General features: G+C 38.3%; 1 protein-coding gene across 14 annotated transcripts in view; it reads right to left on the bottom strand.

Annotated features, from left to right (window-relative positions):
* Window positions 1–21,042, bottom strand: part of lqf (epsin homolog lqf) — a 153,408-nt gene that overhangs the window by 46,783 nt on the left and 85,583 nt on the right. For 10 of the 14 annotated variants that reach the window (XM_068348301.1, XM_068348300.1, XM_068348313.1 and 7 more), the window contains 3 exons: window positions 20,292–20,451; window positions 6,587–6,601; window positions 530–749 (listed from right to left, as the gene is read on the bottom strand). In XM_068348301.1, coding sequence (XP_068204402.1) covers window positions 530–749; window positions 6,587–6,601; window positions 20,292–20,451 — 395 coding nt within the window. Of the gene's footprint in view, window positions 55–529; window positions 750–5,914; window positions 5,930–6,586; window positions 6,602–20,291; window positions 20,452–21,042 lie in introns of all 14 variants that reach the window. The other 4 variants (XM_068348305.1, XM_068348314.1, XM_068348308.1 and 1 more) reach the window with 4 other exon arrangements.

The raw sequence follows: 21,042 nt of genomic DNA, 5'->3' as shown, positions 1-21,042 counted from the left end.
AGGTAGAGGAGGTACAGGTGGAGGGGAGGGAGTGAGTCCTGCGGCAGGAACACTCTGAGGGAAGGAGGGACACACGTAAACCAGATGGGAATTGATTGAAAAAAAAAAAACCCTAATCAAGCTTTTAATGTACCAGAGAAACTGGTTCTTGGGGAATATATCCAAATTATTTTGAGTATTTCCTATTTATAAATGTCATTCAATAACATATTCAATCTAGAGCAAATCCTGAAATATAACAACTTATTCTACAGAAATACAATAAATGAATTAAAATGAAAGCAAGGACAAAAGTAATCGTATGTTTGGAGATTTTCTTTTAAAACTAATTAGGAAAGTAAAAATTATGCTCATTTTATGTTACTAGACGTTCCTGAATCACTTAAAACAGCATATTGTAATAATTATAAAAATCTAGTACATAATTCAAGAGCATTACTTAAAAGTAAAATCTTAAGAAAATAAGACCACATTAGCAATGCAAAAGAACTGTGAGTGACAAATTCTTATCTACTCAACATACACACACCTTGGGCTGAGCAACATGTTGCGGTGACGCAGATGCTCCTTGGGCCGGCATACCCCACGGATCAAGACTAGACGCTGGAGGAGTGGCTACAGAACGGGCTCCACCACCGTTGGCTCCGCCATGAGGATTAAAATTGATGTCCAGAAGGTCATTCATTGCTGACAGGTCATCCTTCTGATTACGCTTGAATTCCCTAGGAGGGAGAGATCCATGACCAGTACTGGCTTTTCATTAGTCAAACTTTCATAGGTAAAAAGTAAATTTAGCTGACCCATTTATAAATAATTTTCATGCATAAGAGTCCCATAAAACAAATATTATTTTTCTTGAATTCAAGCATTTGTTGCAGGAGCTTGTCAATATCACACAGCAACATGCAAATTGGTGCAAAATCCAAGGAACACAAGGATAACTAAATAAAATGTACAATATGATGTAGAGTAACCATTCAATACATTGCTTACCTGAATATTGGAAAACACAGTAATGACACCTTCTTTCATAAACGTAAATCCCGACAAACAGTTAATTTATCTAAATGCCATATTCATTTGCTAAAAATAATTTTAAATAAACAAAACAGCACATACTTTCACTAACATCAACTAAAATGACCCATTCCAAAAGAATCTGAAAATATTTAACTATTATAGAAATAAGAAGCCTTTTCCCTTGGTATATCGAAAATTTATATCATTCTTTTATAACTTGTAATATATATGAAAAAATTTCAGGAACTTCAAAAACGAAAATTTTCTGAGCTGAAAGCAGGGGGCCTGGACTATTATTGTACGTCAGCAAATAAAAAATGTAATTTTTTTTTAATCTAGAGATATTTTTATTAGTCTAGAGAGACTACTATTGTTCCTCTAATTTATTTTAACCAGAACACAGGTTAAAATTGTTATATCTAATGGAAAAGGGTGCTATAAGCATTTATATATGGCAAGTATCACCTTACATAAACTATAAAGCTAAATATGGCTAACAAATGGCAAAATACAACTAAGTACATCTGTTATGTTTCACTCTCTATACTAAATATCAGAAAATCCATTGTTTTTAATACCATTTACAAAATTCAAAATGATAGCTGACTGACTACCTTAACAATCCAAATAAATTTGAAATCTATTCGAAAATGCAAAGGAACCTACTGTATATTTCCACGCATAAGATCACCTTCAGATAAGATGATGTCGAAAATTAGAGCTAATTTTAATGAATTTAGGCAATATCTACTACATGAGACAACTGGTGAATTACAAAGCCATCAGTGTATAGGCTAGATTTTGATGTAAACTTAGAAATCCAAAACAAACTAAATAAGGATGAGTTTATATCGTGCTTTAGCTAAACACACCACCTAAAACCGAAATAATTGCTTTGTTGCCGTTGCATCGCCGATCATAACAAGCAAATGAACGCATTTACAAGTGTGTGTAGGTTAGCTTTTGCAGCAACGGATATCTCACCAAGAATTGGTGATGTAATAATAATGTTATTATTGTTGTTTTACTTACTTTATCCTTATAAATTTAAAATAAATGAAACGAATAAGTTTATATCTCGTTCTTCCTAAAAATGCCACCTACAACAAAAAGTTTTGTTTACATTTCATCACCGATCGTAACAAAATGAACGCATTAACATATGCAAGGGATAACTAATGATGCTAAGAGCTTTTTGTAAAGGTGTTATTACAAATATTTTACTTGCCATATCCCTAAAACTTCATATATGTCGCATAACAGGAAAACCATTTTGATTGCGTTTTGGCAACAATAATGACAGTTTGATGTGACATACATGGTGCAAGATTGGAGAAAGAGTGAGGATAATCCGAATCATGGTGGATTTTTTATGAAAAATAAATAAGCTAATCTAAATTTTATTACTACAGTTATTAACGATATCATTAAAAATACTGAAAGGATAGAGAAAGAAAAAGTTTGCCAAGAACATAACCATAACTTGATGTTTACATTTTGTCAGCTGGACTCGCATCTATAACATTTGACTTCATTGTTATTATGGAATATATCCTCAAATAGGCTATTTATCAAGAATTTAGGCCAATAATATGAAAGGTAAATATGGTTTGGTTATCTTTATTATCAGTTATTGTACAGACTTAGGGTGGCCTATCGATAAACATCACCTGGAATTCAAGGTACGATTTTCTTATCGGGTGTTTCCGACGAACCCCCATTTACAAGAGTGAATTTTAGGATTTAAGGGTAGTCTTATATGTGGAAATATACCGTAAATTGAAAGTTTTGTAGCAATAATTATGAGCATGCAAATTTCCTGACCAATAATCAGATGTATTAAAATTGAAGGAACTGTAAATTACAGTCATGCAAGAAAACAGCTAATTTCTGATGGATTCAATTTATACTTCCCAAATATTATTGTCTCTCTTAACTTATGACCAACCTACATAGCACCATGACACTTTATAGTATGTAACTTTTGCCTGAAAAATAGACAAAAATGTTTATGGACAAAACAAATTTTAAGGGCTATATATAGTACCTCTGTCCAATTCCCTCATTTAAAATTGATAATTTGGTATCATCCACATAAAAAAGGGGAAAAAATAATCTTTTTTATTTTTCTTCTCAAAAATTATCTGTTTGCTTACTATTCAAAAGTTTACTATATTATTAGGATTAAAACAATTTAGGCTGATTGCACATTCCTAACATTAACTCCCTTGACAACAGTCTCAGATGTCTGTTTAGTCTAAAAAGTTACTTGAAGCATTTTCATTCCACCTAATAATACATTAGCTCTTATATTAGTCTCTGGCAGAAGCTACAATGCACTACCCCAAAATAGAAATAAATATCTCAAATTCTCCTCCAAACAAACCATACACAAGCAAATTAGCTTTCAAGTCATGCACTACTACCATTTCCAGGCACGAGCTATAAAAGTAAATTGAACCAATGAACTGAACAGGTTTACATTATATACAAAAACAACCTTCGCAAAACTCACAAATAATAAAATCCAAAATTAAGTAGGATATGGCCTTTCACATATAACACCTTTCACATTTAACACCAAGGATGCTTAATGCAATGACTTTAGTTTCAAACATAACCAGTTTCACACATTTTCACATGATTAGCCATTGAGTAAGAAAATGGAATGACCCCACCCATCTCATATTTGCTAAAGTAATTATGAACACATACACTAATGATATCATGATATGATATATAATCAAAAGGCAGACTAAACATTAGAAGCTAGCATAGCTATTCTTACTTAAAATGTTCTAATGCAGTAAACACTTCTCATAAAATGTGATTTTGATAATGCTCCTGCTATGCTGTTTTCTTGTGAAATATATAAGGAATACCATTTACAAAGCTCTAACAATACATACGCAGAAAATTAACAGAAACTTATAGCATCTTTTTTTGTGCAAACACTGTCTTTCACCTTCAAATAGTGAATATCTTTTAAATCCTCCAACAAAAACTGTCTCACATTGAGAAGAGATGCAAAAGCTTGTTCATCTCCATATTTTGTGGAAAACCATGTACTGTATATATATACGACTGATTTTTTTTGTGTGTGTGTGTGTTAAATGCTTCCTTGATATAAAAAAATTTACACTTCAAGAATCCATCCACACTGGTAGCACAGTTACTGTTTACACTTTTTGGAAACGTTTTCTCACTCCAAATTATACAGTAGATGATAATATAAGCAATAAATTTATCTCATGTTTGAAGTGAAATAAGTGTCCATTAAAGAATTAGTACATCTACTTGGTGGTGAGAGAAAATATTTTATCAGAATAGTACTCTTCAAATATGAGAGCCATAGAGAAAAGTGCAGAACATATTTGGCTCACTCTTCATTAAAAGAATTATCACACTTGCACCTACAGCAATTCCCAGCCAGTTTAGAAAAACAATTCACAAATTTTGAAACATGCAGGTTTATGCTACTATTTGGAAAAAACATCCTCTTTGCCGATTACATGCCAGCCAATCTTTCTAATATGGGTAAAATTTTACGTCTACACTTTTATTGTAAATGTTATTCGACTTATGCTTTTTGCAAGAAAACTATAGCCAAGCTGCTTACCAAACCACAAAAGGTAAATCATTCTTACTACCACTATCATAACCATTGATCTAATAAGTAACATTTATAAACCATTATTAAAACTAAAGCCATAAATATATATTTACAGAGTGAAAATAACAGACATAAGTAAAGGATCTAATGCCCAAGTTTTGACTTCATAAATCTGTTATTCTCTGACTATTCCATGTCATATATGGTTGAATGAATGGAGCTGATTACTTTCCAGTTGAATCTTTCTTTTAAAAGCTGTCACTAAATAGAAAATGAAATAAAAAAAAATATATACCTACTGTCTAGTGACGCAAGATTCCTTTACTATTGATTAAATTCACCAACTAGTAGAAGCGTTTTGTACAAAGGTCACAGTTAATCATAAAGGTTCCCCTGAAAGAGCTTGCTCATCTGTACCAAAACATACTGTACTGTCTTTAGTCACAAAAACAATTAGAATATAAAACTAAATCCACACCTCTTTGGCACCCCTAAAACATAAGTAACAAACAAAAACTTACGATTTTTACCTATCTCTAGAAAAGAAAAAGAGGATGGTCACAAGCCTAAATGTCTATACTCTTTTATAAATGTTACTACACTTACATTCTTTACAAGAAAGCTATAGCTGAGCAGCCTACAAAAACACTAAATGTAAATCATTCTTACTGTCAGTAGCATAGCCACAGGTCTAACAAAAAACATCTAAATCATAATTAAAAATAAAAGCTATATATATATACATATTATATATATATATATATATATATATATATATATATATATATATATATATATATATATACTGTATATATATATATATATACTGTATATATATACTGTATATATATATATATAAAATTAAACTAACATATAAAAATAGAGCTCAAAATTGACACCAAAGTTTTGACTTCATTGAACTTTCATTCTCTGTCAAACCTAAGTCTCATGTGGTTAGATTATGAGTGCTGAATACTCTTCAAATACCTTTCTCTTTTAAAAGATGTCACTACATGAGCATTAAAATTAATATACCTACTGTCTAGTAATGCAAGCCTCCTTTACCATTACTTAAATTAACACACACGAACACTGGTAGAAATATTTTGCAGAATGATCATCTTTACTCAATAAAAAGCTCACAGGGAAGACCTTTCTTCTGTACCATGACATACACTACTGTAGTGTCTTCTGCAACAAAACCAATTAAAATCTACGGCTAGCCCCAACACCTCTTTGGCCCATAATAAAAAGGGTAACAAAAACTCAGAAAAAACTTACGATTTTGAATCATCCCTAGAAAGGAAAAGGAGGATAGTCACGTGCCTAAAAGTCTATATTTCAATTGTAAATGTTATTCAACTTGCACATTTTGCAAAAAACCTGTAGCTGAACGGCTTACATAACCACAAAAGGTCATTCGTTCTTGATATCATTAGCATTAACATAGGCCTAACATGTAACATCATAAATCATTAGTAAAACTAAAAACTAAATATATATTTAGAGTGAAAATAACAGATATAAATATAGGACTTGAAATTAATACCAAAGTTTTTACTTTACCAATCTGTTATTCTCTAACAAACTTATGTCATACATGATTGAATTTTGGGAGCTGAATACTTTTCAAATAAATCTCTTAAAAGATGTCACTAAATGAACATAAAATAAAAAAACAATATACCTACTGTCCAGTAATGCAAGGCTCCTGTACTATTACTTGAATCACAACACAGCAACAAGGTATATGACTTTTATTTTATGACACTGGTAGAACCATTCTGTGCAAGGGTCACCTTTACACAAAAGGTTCCACAAGAGGAGCTTGCTTATCTGTACCAAGACATACTGTACTGTCTTTAGACACAAATCCAATTAAAGTCTAAAACTACCCCAACAGCTCTTGGCCCCATAAAAAAAGGGTAACAAAAAAACTCAGAAAAAACTTACGATTTCGACCCATCCCTAGAAAAGAAAAGGAGGATAGTCACGTGCCTCATTATACACAAATTTTTTTTAGTCTGACATGCATAATTCATGACAATACAATATAAGGCTAACCACAAAACTACACAGTTATTGAAGCATGTCCTCAGGACTAAAATAATTCAAGATTAAAAATCAATAGTAATTAATAAGCAGGACAGCTGAAGTAAATATCAAGTACTGTTAGAGGTAAAATATGCATAACATGAAAAATATCACACACTGAGCATACAAATGAACTGCTAAAATAGCAAGTAATATTAGGAAAAAAATCATATAAATTTACATATTTCTCAAGTTAATTTTTGAATCATATTTTACTTTCCATTTTATAGCAAAGATATATCATCATCATCACAGATTAGTTTAACCAAACCACAAATCAGGTTTCTAGATATGTAGGGCTGCCCTGAAAGTCTTAATCTTAAGAAGCAAAATTGGAGCAAGAAAAGCTTAATAATGGACAACCAAACTGATGAGAGGAAACTAATGAAATGTAAACGTAAAAGCAATACACATGGGAAATGAAAGGAGGCAGCAAAACAACTTTAGAAATGTCTACATGCCAGACTTAGAAACGCTTTGCTTTCAGCTTAACAGCTTAGTTAAACTAATGAATAATAATAATGACAAGTACTGCCTACAGTGCAATGTGAAAAGTCCAATGTAGGAAGATGAAGAATGGGAATCATTAAAGTATCCCAATTTAGATGTTCATTTACCCTCTCTTTTCATAAGAACTAATCTAGGACTTCATTCTTTCTTTTGGCATCTAGAGTTAAAAAAAAAATATTAATTCCAAGTTTGTTACCAAAATGCCTATGAAACATCTCCAACTTCAAAAAAAATAAAAATTATAATTTTACTGACTTGTGTGTCTAACATAAAAGAATTCACTTCATATTTGGGCTTCTAGCTACTGCATGCACGTAGGTGCAATACATATGTTTAATTTCTTGAATAATCTCTTAAAATAAACCAATACTTTCCCTATATAACTTTAAAATAGTTTTAGAGGTTCTATAATACTATATGTATGTATATAACTAGTTATTAAAATTAAAATTATAATTATCTGGTAGGGGCAAAAAGAAATTTTGTGTAGCACTTTTTGTAATGACATATAAACCCAAAAATAATAAAAAATAGAGCATTGCCTTGGTACCTTTTACAATTGAATAACTTTAAAACTGTTAAACCTCTTCAGTGTATTTGAGCCCATACTTCCTATGTTTGAGTCAACTCTACTAACCAACATATGTAAACAAAAGTGTCAACTTCCAATACCTATCATTAACCATCAATATTAAGCTCATTTAAGAAAGTAGAGTACAGTACCTTGTATAGAAAGTCACCACAAGTTTTAAATAAAGTATTTTATGAAATAACCACATGATTTAAGCAAAGCATTTTATGAAATAGGTACTTGAAATTTTTTAGTGTCTAGTATCAGTTATGTCCCAACCCCCATCAAGTGCTACAAAAGCAATCCACTGAATGTTCTATTATATAAATTTAAACCTGACTACAAAATCAAAATTCATAATGATGATTTTTCTCCACTAGCAGAGACCCTGTCCCAATGAAGTTGTCTTCCATAAATGTCAAAATATCAAAATTCTACTCCACTAGAGAAATGGTACAGTAAAGGTCTGGTTTGAATCAATCAAACAAAAAATATCTTTTATATATCCTCTATCTAATACTATTCACAACTAGGGGCCAATAAGAATTATAACAATTCACCTTTCACTTATACATACTTATGCATGCACAGACTAGACTTTTCAACAGTATTCACTTTAACAAGAAATTTCTCCCCCTAAAGATTTTCTTTCATAACACAAAAACCAGCAGCTATTCTAATCAGATAGCATAGCCTTCCAGATTATTCATACTATTCTACCTAAGTCTTTCAATGATTTAGTCACCTAAAACATGATGGAATATGTTTTAATCTTTAAGCTCCTAGGAATTCTCAAGGCACCACTTTGACAAAAGCATCACAAAGTGGCATCCTTTTCGTTGCTAGGTTTTCAAATTATGTTCACCATTGTCTCTCCCTCTTTCTATGCATATGCTATTCATCAATACTAAATAGTAACATGTTCTACGGATCATCTGCATCACAGTCCCTCTGCAATTTTAAGTCTCTTTATAAACTCAAGTTTACTGTTATGCACAACTCTGCTACAGAAGTCCCGGAAGTATAAAATGTTACAATGGAGGAATTAACTTGCGTTTTCCCATTGTGACTTTTCACATCTCACGGACATGCTTTGCAGCATTATACATGTTCTTGAAGTATGGAAAGCTATAATGGGTAAATATTTAGATTATTCCTTCATATCAACCTTTTGTATCCCAAGGAAATGCATAGCAAAATTATGCATTATGTCAAACTCAAATATGTATAAGAAATTTCTTAAAATTGTAGGGGGGTTATAATTTATATATATATATATATATATATATATATATATATATATATATATATATATATATATATATACATATATATATATATATATATATATATACACACACACACATATATATATATATATATATATAGATATAGATATAGATATATATATATATATATATATATATATATATATATATATATATACACACACACACACACACATATATATATATATATATATATAGAGGGAACTCTAATTCTAAACTCTAAAATTCTAAAAGCAAAACAAAATCATTTTGGCAAACACTACCTAAGCAACCTCTTCTGGGCAAAGACAAGTCAAACACAGGCCTAAAATATGACAATAGTGCTGATGTGCTTAAGAGTAAATAAAAATGGTCCAGCGTGCTGTACCTCTGACAAATCTGTGAGCACCATGAGTGATTTGTTAAATATGACAAATTTTGCATATGTAATTTTCCTAATTATTCAAACCTGAAGCTCTTTACATAGGAGTATTATTTTGGCAATTGCTGAAACCAGCCATTAAAGCTTTTGCGAGGTGTAAATAACCCCCTGCTAGTTAGGGGAGAGGTTAGCGAGACTAGACCAACCATCCCGCTCACACCAGCACTAGTAAACAACCATCACTTTGCAATTACGGCAGGACTTCTAGGAAAAGGTGATGGCAGGACCAGTATGTGTAAAGAGGTTCAGGTTTGTATAGTTAGGGAAAATACAAATTATTCCGAATTTGTCATTTGTTCCTGTACTACATAAAAACCTTATGCTCTTTACATAGAAGACTCACCTCATGGTAGGTGGCAGTCCTAAAACCAACTGGCTGGAGACTGTCCCAAGGTAGTAGATTGGTTAGGGCACCAGCCACCCGTTGAGATAGTATCACTAGAGAGTTATCGGGTCCTTTGACTGGCCAGACAGTACTACATTGGATCTTTATCTCTGGTTATGGTTCATTTTCCATTTGCCTACACATACACCGAATAGTCTGGCATATTTTTTACAAATTCTCCTCTCTCCTCATACATCTGACAACACTGAGATTACCAAACAATTCTTCTTCTCTCAAGCGGTTAACTACTGCACTGTAATTGTTTAGTGGCTACTTTCCTCTTGGTAAGGGTAGAAGAGAGACTTTAGCTATGGTAAGCAGTTCTTCTAGAAGGACACTCCAAAATCAAACCATTGTTCTCTAGTCTTGGGTAGTGCCATAGCCTCTGTACCATGGTCTTCCACTGTCTTGGGTTAGAGTTCTCTTGCTTGAGGATACACTCGGGCACGCTATTCTATCTAATTTCTCTCTTTCTTGTTTTGTTAAAGTTTTTATAGTTTATATAGGAAATATTTATTTAAATGTTGTTTCTATTCTTAAAATTTTTTATTTTTCCTTTTTTCTTTTCCTCACTGAGCTATTTTCCCTGTTAGGGCCCCTGGGCTTTTCCAACTAGGGTTGTAGCTTAGCAAGTAATAATAATAATAATAATAATAATGCTTTTCACGAGCTGTTTAGAGGGGACCTTGACACCTCGTGATCCTTGTAGGAGGACAACTGGGGGAATTGGTGATAGAGTAGAATTTAGCAATGTGACTTATCCAGGTAAATGTAAATTTGGAGCTAAGCTTCTCACTTCACCTAGATGTTGCCTAACACCACCTTGCTTGGAGAACAAGGGCATAACAAATATATAAATATATATAAGGATGCACAAAGGGCATCACCTGTAGTTAGAGGAGGTCAGCTTGCATATTCCTTGGATGCTGAACCCTAAGAAAGGGAAAGATGTAATAGGAATAGAGAGAGAGAGACTCTCTCTCTCTCTCTCTCTCTCTCTCTCTCTCTCTCTCTCTCTCTCTCTCTCTCTCTCTCTCTCTCTCTCTCTCTCTCTCTCTTTTATGATGGCATGTCTACTATTGTGAACAGAAAATGATTATGAAAATGATGTTTGGTTATAATAATTAGTTGATTCTTAGCTTTCTTCTGCGGTAGAGTAGTGGGGTCTCCCACCTCCTAGGATGGCTTTTCAATCTTTCGCTTTTATTACTGTATTTCCCGTGTCATAAGACGCTACAAGTGGTAAGACGCACCCTTAAATTAGCAAGGCAGTTTTAGAAATTTAGAATTGAGGATTTTTAAAACTTCTTAGCAAAAATCCCTAGTCAGCAACTCTAGCGTGATTATTGTATGGCACAGTAACCTTTCTTATGAAATGTTTATGTTAATATTGACTAGCTATATCCCAATTTTATTACATATTCATATAAAAAACCACTAACCCAGTCATAGTTTCCACCACAACTACACATTTAGTTATAGTGTTTGGTGTTTCAAGTGTTGTTTACATGAAAGCAGTGTTGCCAAAGGTTCTCCATAAGATTTTGGTAAAGAGGTAAAATTCTAGTAATATTTCCAAAATTCCTTATATAGCCTATAAATTTTCACACAAAATGTAATCACTGATTAAAGAAATCTAGAAATTCTTTTTAGGTGGAATACTTTTAATAATGCTTATATGATTCTAGGTCTAGTTACTTTTCTGCTAACTTGGTAATAGTGCACTCAACTAAAAGAGAAGTTTTTTCCAAGGTCGTATTCAGCAACTGTCTGCTTGTATTATTTTGGAACTCAGGCAACAAAGGAATTATAAATATATTGCTTTATTACAAAATATCAACAAAATATGAGAAAATGTTATTTTCCTTAGTAAAATAAATTTTTGAATATACTTACCCGATGATCATGTAGCTGTCAACTCTGTTGCCCGACAGAAAAAATCTAAGGTCGGGATACGCCAGCGATCGCTATACAGTTGGGGGTGTACATCAACAGCGCCATCTGTCGAGCAGGTACTCAAGTACTTCTTGTCAACAAGAACTCAATTTTCTCCTCGGTCCACTGGTTCTCTATGGGGAGGAAGGGAGGGTCCTTAAATTCATGATCATCGGGTAAGTATATTCAAAAATTTATTTTACTAAGGAAAATAACATTTTTCAATATTAATCTTACCCGATGATCATGTAGCTGATTCACACCCAGGGGGGTGGGTGGAGACCAGCATACATGTTAACAATAGAAGCCAAGTATCCCGTATTTCATTTTATCAGTTATTCAAAATAACAAAAATAAAATAAATAAGTACCTGGTAAGGAAGTCGACTTGAACCATTACTCTGCCTTTTTTAAGTACGTCTTCCTTACTGAGCCTAGCGATCCTCTTAGGATGCTGAGCGACTCCTAGGTGCTGAAGTATGAAGGGCTGCAACCCATACTAAAGGACCTCATCACAACCTCTAATCTAGGCGCTTCTCAAGAAAGAATTTGACCACCCGCCAAATCAACCAGGATGCGGAAGGCTTCTTAGCCTTCCGTACAACCCAAAAAACAACAATAAAAGCATTTCAAGAGAAAGATTAAAAAAGGTTATGGGATTAAGGGAATGTAGTGGTTGAGCCCTCACCTACTACTGCACTCGCTGCTACGAATGGTCCCAGGGTGTAGCAGTTCTCGTAAAGAGACTGGACATCTTTGAGGTAAAATGATGCGAACACTGACTTGCTTCTCCAATAGGTTGCATCCATAACACTCTGCAGAGAACGGTTCTGTTTGAAGGCCACTGAAGTAGCGACAGCTCTAACTTCATGTGTCCTTACCTTCAGCAAAGCAAGGTCTTCTTCCTTCAGATGAGAATGGGCCTCTCTAATCAAAAGCCTTATGTAATAAGAAACTGCGTTCTTAGACATCGGCAAAGCAGGTTTCTTGATAGAACACCATAAAGCTTCTGATTGTCCTCGTAGTGGCTTTGTACGTCTTAAATAGTAATTAAGAGCTCTTACTGGGCAAAGTACTCTCTCTAGTTCGTTCCCCACCAAGTTGGACAGGCTTGGGATTTCGAACGACTTGGGCCAAGGACGAGAAGGAAGCTCGTTTTTAGCTAAAAAACCAAGCTGTAAGGAACATGTAGCCGTTTCAGATGTAAAACCTATGTTCCTGCTGAAGGCGTGAATCTCACTGACTCTTTTAGCTGTTGCTAGGCAAACGAGGAAAAGAGTCTTCAATGTGAGATCCTTAAAAGAGGCTGATTGAAGCGGTTCGAACCTTGCTGACATCAGGAACTTCAAAACCACGTCTAGGTTCCAGCCTGGTGTGGCCAACCTACGCTCCTTTGAGGTCTCAAAAGACCTAAGGAGGTCCTGTAGATCTTTGTTGGAGGAAAGATCTAAGCCTCTGTGGCGGAAAACCGCTGCCAACATACTTCTGTAACCCTTGATCGTAGGCGCTGATAGGGATCTTACGTTCCTTAGATGTAGAAGGAAGTCAGCTATCTGCGTTACAGAGGTACTGGTTGAGGATACTGCATTCGACTTGCACCAGCTTCGGAAGACTTCCCATTTAGACTGGTAGACCTTGAGAGTGGATGTCCTCCTTGCTCTGGCAATCGCCCTGGCTGCCTCCTTCGAAAAGCCTCTAGCTCTTGAGAGTCTTTCGATAGTCTGAAGGCAGTCAGACGAAGAGCGTGGAGGCTTGGGTGTACCTTCTTTACGTGCGGCTGCCGCAGAAGGTCCGCTCTTAGAGGAAGAGTCCTGGGAACGTCCACTAGCCATTGCAGTACCTCGGTGAACCATTCTCTCGCGGGCCAGAGGGGAGCAACCAACGTCAACCGTGTCCCTTCGTGCGAGGCAAACTTCTGAAGTACCCTGTTGACAATCTTGAACGGAGGGAACGCATACAGGTCGAGATGGGACCAGTCCAGAAGGAAGGCATCCACGTGAACTGCTGCTGGGTCTGGAATCGGAGAACAATATATCGGGAGCCTCTTGGTCATCGAGGTAGCGAATAGATCTATGGTGGGCTGGCCCCACAGGGCCCATAGTCTGCTGCAAACATTCTTGTGAAGGGTCCACTCTGTGGGGATGACTTGACCCTTCCGGCTGAGGCGATCTGCCATGACATTCATGTCGCCCTGAATGAACCTCGTTACCAGCGAAATCTTTCGATCTTTTGACCAAATGAGGAGGTCCCTTGCGATCTCGAACAACTTCCTCGAATGAGTCCCTCCTTGCTTGGAGATGTACGCCAAGGCTGTGGTGTTGTCGGAGTTCACCTCCACCACCTTGCTTAGATGGAGGGACTTGAAGTTTATCAAGGCCAGATGAACCGCCAATAGCTCCTTGCAATTGATGTGAAGTGTTCTTTGCTCCTGATTCCATGTGCCCGAGCATTCCTGTCCGTCCAGTGTCGCACCCCAGCCCGTGTCCGATGCGTCCGAGAAGAGACGGTGGTTGGGGGTCTGAACAGCCAAAGATAGACCTTCCTTGAGAAGAATGCTGTTCTTCCACCACGTCAGTGAAGACCTCATCTCTTCGGAAATGGGCACTGAGACTGCTTCTAGCGTCATGTCCTTTCTCCAGTGAGCAGCTAGATGAAACTGAAGGGGGCGGAGGTGGAGTCTGCCTAACTCGATGAACAGGGCCAGCGATGATAGCGTCCCTGTTAGACTCATCCACTGCCTGACTGAACATCGGCTCCTTCTCAGCATGCTCTGGATGCATTCTAGGGCTTGGTTGATCCTGGGGGCCGACGGAAAAGCCCGAAAAGCTCGACTCTGAATCTCCATACCTAGATAGACAATGGTTTGAGATGGGACGAGCTGGGACTTCTCTATATTGACCAGGAGACCCAATTCCTTGGTCAGATCCATAGTCCATCTGAGATTCTCCAGACAGCGACGACTTGACGAAGCTTTTAAAAGCCAGTCGTCCAAATAGAGGGAGGCTCTGATGTCTGCCAAGTGAAGGAATTTGGCAACATTCCTCATCAGTTTCGTAAACACAAGAGGTGCCGTGCTTAGGCCAAAGCACAGGGCTTGGAACTGGTACACGACCTTTCCAAAGACGAACCTTAGGAAAGGTTGGGAGTCTGGATGGACGGGAACATGAAAGTATGCGTCTTTCAGGTCCAACGAGACCATCCAGTCTTCCTTCCTGACCGCTGCTAGGACCGACTTCGTCGTCTCCATTGTGAACGTCTGCTTGGTGACAAAAGCGTTGAGAGCACTGACGTCCAGCACCGGTCTCCAACCTCCTGTCTTCTTCGCTACCAGGAAGAGACGGTTGTAGAAGCCCGGGGATTGATGGTCCCGGACTATGACTACCGCTCCCTTTTGTAGCAAGAGCGACACCTCTTGTTGCAACGCTAGCCTCTTGTCCTTCTCCTTGTAGTTGGGAGAGAGGTTGATGGGAGATGTTGCTAAAGGGGGGCTGCGGCAGAATGGAATCCTGTACCCCTCCCTTAGCAACTTCACAGACTGAGCGTCTGCACCTCTGTTCTCCCAAGCCTGCCAGAAGTTCTTGAGCCTGGCTCCCACTGCTGTCTGGAGAGGTAGGCAGTCAGATTCTGCCTTTTGAGGACTTGGAACCCTTCTTCGATTTGCCACGATGACTGTCGGCACGGGTACCTCCTCTGCTGGAGGTTCTGCCACGAAAGGGCGGGATGAACCTAGACGCTGGTGTGTCCATCCTAGGTCTAGGCACGGAAGGTAAAGCTTTAGCCTTACGTGCGGAGGACGCCACCAGGTCATGGGTGTCCTTCTGGATCAACGAGGCAGCCATCCCCTTGACCAGCTCTTCCGGAAAGAGACACTTGGAAAGAGGAGCAAACAACAACTCCGACTTCTGGCATGGAGTGATCCCAGCAGACAAGAAGGAACAAAGATGGTCTCTCTTCTTAAGCACTCCCGACACGTAGGAAGCCGCAAGCTCACCAGACCCATCCCGAATGGCCTTATCCATGCTAGACATGATAAGCATGGCCGAGTCCTTATCCGAAGGGGAAGTCTTTCTGCTTAAAGCTCCCAAACACCAATCGAGGAAGTTGAAGATCTCAAAAGCACGAAAGACTCCCTTCAACAGATGATCCATGTCAGAAAAGGACCAGCAAATCTTAGATCGTCTCATAGCCAGCCTGCGGGGAGAGTCAACCAGACTTGAGAAGTCGCCCTGGGCAGAGGCAGGAACTCCCAGGCCGGGTTCCTCTCCCGTGGCATACCAGACGCTAGATTTGGAAGCAAGCTTGGTAGGCGGAAAGATGAAAGCAGTCTTTCCTAGCTGCTTCTTGGACTGCAACCACTCTCCCATAACCCTCAAAGCTCTCTTGGATGAGCGTGCGAGAACGAGTTTGGTGAAGGCAGGAGCTGCTGACTGCATGCCTAACGCAAACTCGGAGGGAGGAGAGCGAGGTGTTGCAGACACAAACTGTTCCGGATACAAGTCCCTGAACAGGGCAAGGACTTTCCTAAAGTCTAAGGAGGGAGGCGTAGACTTGGGTTCTTCTAAGTCGGAGTGCGGATCATCCAAATGTGCATCTTCGTCGTCATCAGAAACTCCATCATCTGACAGCTGAGGAGGAAGTGGCAAAGGTGGAGCAGAATGCTGAATGGCTGAATCCGGCAGCACGGGTGCATGCGTAGCTGCTGCGGATCCAACATCATGCCGCTGCTGGTCAGTCTGCGAGCTGGCAACAACAAAAGCGGAGTGTTGGTGTGTGGGAGGAACTGCCGTGGGTTGCGGAGCATGCAGCATGGGTTGCGGAGCATGCCGCATGGGTTGCGGAGCATGCCGCAATGCGTCAAAACACGGCAGCTCGACAGCACCTTCCCCCTGCTGATGCGGAAGCTCACGCATGTCTACGGAGGGTGCAGCATGAACATGCGTCTGGCAGGGTCGACTGCGCATCGGTGGTGGAGCTCTCACAGGTGGAGTGAGGGAGCAGGCAGCCGAAGTATCTGCTGAGCGCACAACCGTGGCAGGTTGTAGGTTAACAGGTGAAGTGTCAACCTTCTCAGCATGATACTCCTGCATGAAAGCAGCAAGCTGAGACTGCATAGTCTGCAGCATGGACCACTTAGGGTCTACCGTGGTTGGTGCGGCAACAGACGGAGTAGAAGCCTGTTGTGGAACCACTCTACCTCTCTTGGGAGGTGTGCAGTCTTCGGAAGACTGCGGCGAGTCCGAACTGACCCAGTGGCTACACCTGGGCCGTTGGACTCGCTCGGAAGGGACCTTACGCTTGAGAGGTCGTGAGACCTTGGTCCAACGTTTCTTCCTCGAAACTTCTTTCACAGACGAGGAATGACAGGGCTCATTCGTCTGTTTGTGGATGGGACGTTCTCTGACAGATACGTCCGCAACCACTGAGGGTACCTCCGTACGCTGATCAAGGCCTGTCGAACCCTTTGGTCCTTCGACATTGCTTCTCCCCTGGGCTTGGGAGCTTGCAAGAGGTCCCGGACTGGGAGGACGACTGGCACGTACAGGAGTACCCTCATGCGCAACACTGACACTGACACTTTTCACTTCACTTGCACTCACTACACTTCCCACTACACTTCGCGCTTTCAACTCTTTGACATCGGCCAAAAGTTGATTACGGTCATTGGCTAATGACTCCACTCTGTCACCAAGAGCCTGAATGGCACGCATCATATCCGCCATGGAGGGTTGAGCACTAGTAGCAGGGTCGGGAGTCACCACTACAGGGGAAGGAGTAGGTTGAGGGGCATGGGGAGAGGAAAAATCAAAAGAGCGAGAAGAACTCCTCCTGATCCTATCCTTCTCTAGCCTACGTGCATTCTTTAGGAATTCGTTAAAATCGAATTCCGAAAGCCCAGCGCATTCCTCACATCGATCTTCCAATTGACAGGATTTACCCCTACAATTGGAACAAACGGTGTGAGGATCTATGGAGGCCTTCGGAAGACGCCTAGAACAAGCCCTAACACTACACTGCCTGTACTTAGGGACTTGTGAATGGTCAGACATCTTGAATTCCAGAAATAGTCAGGGGGGAAATCCAAAAACTAGCAAAGTTCATAAACAATTAATCCAAATCAAATCAAAAAGCTATATAAGCTAATGATACAGGTTCCTGAATAGCGAAGGCTAAAATCTAGAGCGAATACATCACCAAAATCGTGAAAAACAACTCCAGAAACAACAGCGTATCCAAGTAGGTCTTGCCGGTGGCACGACAGAGGAAAAATTGAGTTCTTGTTGACAAGAAGTACTTGAGTACCTGCTCGACAGATGGCGCTGTTGATGTACACCCCCACCTGTATAGCGATCGCTGGCGTATCCCGACCTTAGATTTTTTCTGTCGGGCAACAGAGTTGACAGCTACATGATCATCGGGTAAGATTAATATTAAAAAATAGATATATACTGCATAAACAACTAATATGTTATGGTGTTGTCTGCTACGAAACCACTAGTTGGCATGTTTGCTTGTAGAAGGGGGTTGGCTAGTCATCAGCTGATTACCAAAACAAATAAATAATTTGCTACTGTACTCCATTAAATGAAGTGCAATATAAAAACAAATGAATTTATTACATATGAATGATAGTTGTAGGTATATATCTCCTTCACCACAAAGCTCCTAAGACCAAGAGCAGGGAATGGACGAATCCAATTCCCACTGGAGGAATCCTCCAAGGGGGAAAGCACCAAGGCAAGGGAAAATCTCTCGGGGGGGTGGGGAAAGGCGACCCACCCCTGTTGCCACTGTCAGCAATTCTCCCCACAAGCAAGAAGATTGCTGAACAGAGGCTGGTGGAGGGTAACTCTGCCCCTCAGAAGGGAAAGTTACACAACGCTTGGTGCAGATTAACTGTCCCTCGAAAGGGAAAGTTGTCAAACAGCTAGAGGTAAACCTCAGGACAGCACTCTCTGCTTCTCGTCAATAAGCTTTGCTCAAGTTCAAAGTCAGCATCGAGAACTGCCTGTGAAACGTAGCCGAAGCCCGTTTCTGGGTTCACCCTCAGGGAGAGTAAGACAACGTCTCTCCTCTACTGAGCCAAAATAAAAAGTGACAGTTGTTTACGAGTGCTGGTGTGAGTGGGATGGTTGGTCTAGTCCCGCTAACCTCTCCCCTAACTAGCAGGGGGTTATTTACACCTCGCTAAAGCTTTAACAGCTGGTTTCAGCTATCACCAAAAGTAATACTCCTATGTAAAGGGCGTAAGGTTTGTATAGAGTGCTGGAACAATATTGTAATTCTACACACAATCAAATTCTTATAATCCTCTTCCCACTTCATTTACAAGCCAGACTCCTTTCTCCTGTACAGTTTAGGTTGAACACAAAAAAAAATAAAAAAAAAGAGAGAGAGAGAGAGAGAGAGAGAGAGAGAGAGAGAGAGAGAGAAAAGAAGAGAGAGAGAAAAAAGAGAGAGAGAAAAAGAGAGAGAGAAAAAAGAGAGAGAGAGAAAAGAGAGAGAGAAAAAAGAGAGAGAGAGAGAGAAAAGAGAGAGAGAAAAGAGAGAAAAAAGAGAGAAAAAAGAGAGAGAAAAAAAGAGAGAGAGAAAAAAGAGAGAGAGAGAGAAAAAAGAGAGAGAGAGAAAAAAAAGAGAGAGAGAGAAAAAAGAGAGAGAAAAAAGAGAGAGAAAAGAGAGAGAGAGAGAAAGAGAGAGAGAGAGAGAGAGAGAGAGAGATTTAAATGTCCAAATAACAATTAATATCAATACAGTAATATTGATTAATGGTAAGCTTTAACATATCGGTACATATAAAATCTTACATTAGGTTATTTCACTCGATTCATACCCTAAGTTTCCCCTAGCATTTCAATACAAAATTTAACTTATGATCCAAAACTGCTGGATCATCTGGGGAACCAGACAAAAGTACTTTGAATTAGCAAGGATTTATTGGATCCAAATATAAAACATCAATAAGAAAATTTCTGCTAACAGCACAGAAATAAGCTATGCTTGGAATGAAATAAATTGCTTTCTATGAGCAGCCCTGTCAAACTACTTTTTTTTTTTTTATATGTTATGACAAGAACAAATGACTGAATTTCTTGCATATCATTTTGGCTGGCTGATATAGAGAAAATCTGAACTTCAACCTTGGGAAAGTGGAATTTTGTCAGCTAATGGATCTTATAGCACATCAAAGCAATAATATTTTACTGTCTAACAGTGATATTATAAACATATCACTTGCAGTAGCCTGGTTGCTTAAGAATTAAAATTTAGTGCTACTACATGGCACTATCACACAATTCATTAAAAACTAACATTATGAATGTAAAAACACCCATGATACCACTACAAAAAGCAAAATAAACTTCACTATCTTCTAATGAATAATTTCTAAACCTTTGATTTGAACAATTCTTTGTAAAAATAAGATCAATTCTACCAAACCCAAATTTTACAACTTACTTGAAATCTTCTTCGCTCTGAGTAATTGCCATTTGTAGTCTGACATCATCTGATCGCTGTTTTTGTTCCTCTTGTTCTGCTTCTTCTTTGCTCATGGCTAAAGCTAGTTGGAGTTGTAACTCTTCTTCCCCAACAGTCTGAGGACGGGCAGCTTCAAGTTCTGTCAAGGTAGAGCCAACCATTAGACAGCAAAACTCAGTGAGATAATAATATATACTGTTCCTTTAAAGTGACATAAAATCTATTAAAAGATAAATTATCACCATATTTACTTCTAAAATATTAACGGGCCTATCTCCACCAAAAAAGTAGCTGAGCATATGAACTAATTATTATTTACAGCCAATTTACCTCTTGGCTAAATCATCCTTTGGATATGGTTTGGTTATAACTTGAAAATATTGTAAACCGATTCCTGTTGTCTCTGTTATCCATACCAAAGACTACCATTAATTTTTCTATTAACTGGCATCTTGAAGCATTAATAGAGAACAAATCAAGGTGACTGAATAATTATATCAGTTTTGTTCCATTGTCTGCATTGCCTCTTTATCTTTCCATAGCCTTCCCTTTGGAGAATGATCAGAACTGAATGGTAATAATAAGTGGCACTGACCTTATTCAAAATTAAGATATGACCCACAACCATGATTAGACCCAAAGTGTATAATTCCTAATGTAAAACATGGTATTAGTATGTCTAAATACCTGCCTAGAAAATGGATAAAAATGCCATGGATTGAATGATTTC

The sequence above is a fragment of the Palaemon carinicauda genome, chromosome 24 (genome assembly GCF_036898095.1).
Source record: "Palaemon carinicauda isolate YSFRI2023 chromosome 24, ASM3689809v2, whole genome shotgun sequence".
Taxonomy (NCBI): Eukaryota; Metazoa; Arthropoda; class Malacostraca; order Decapoda; family Palaemonidae; genus Palaemon; species Palaemon carinicauda.
This window is presented reverse-complemented; position numbering and strand designations above follow the sequence as displayed.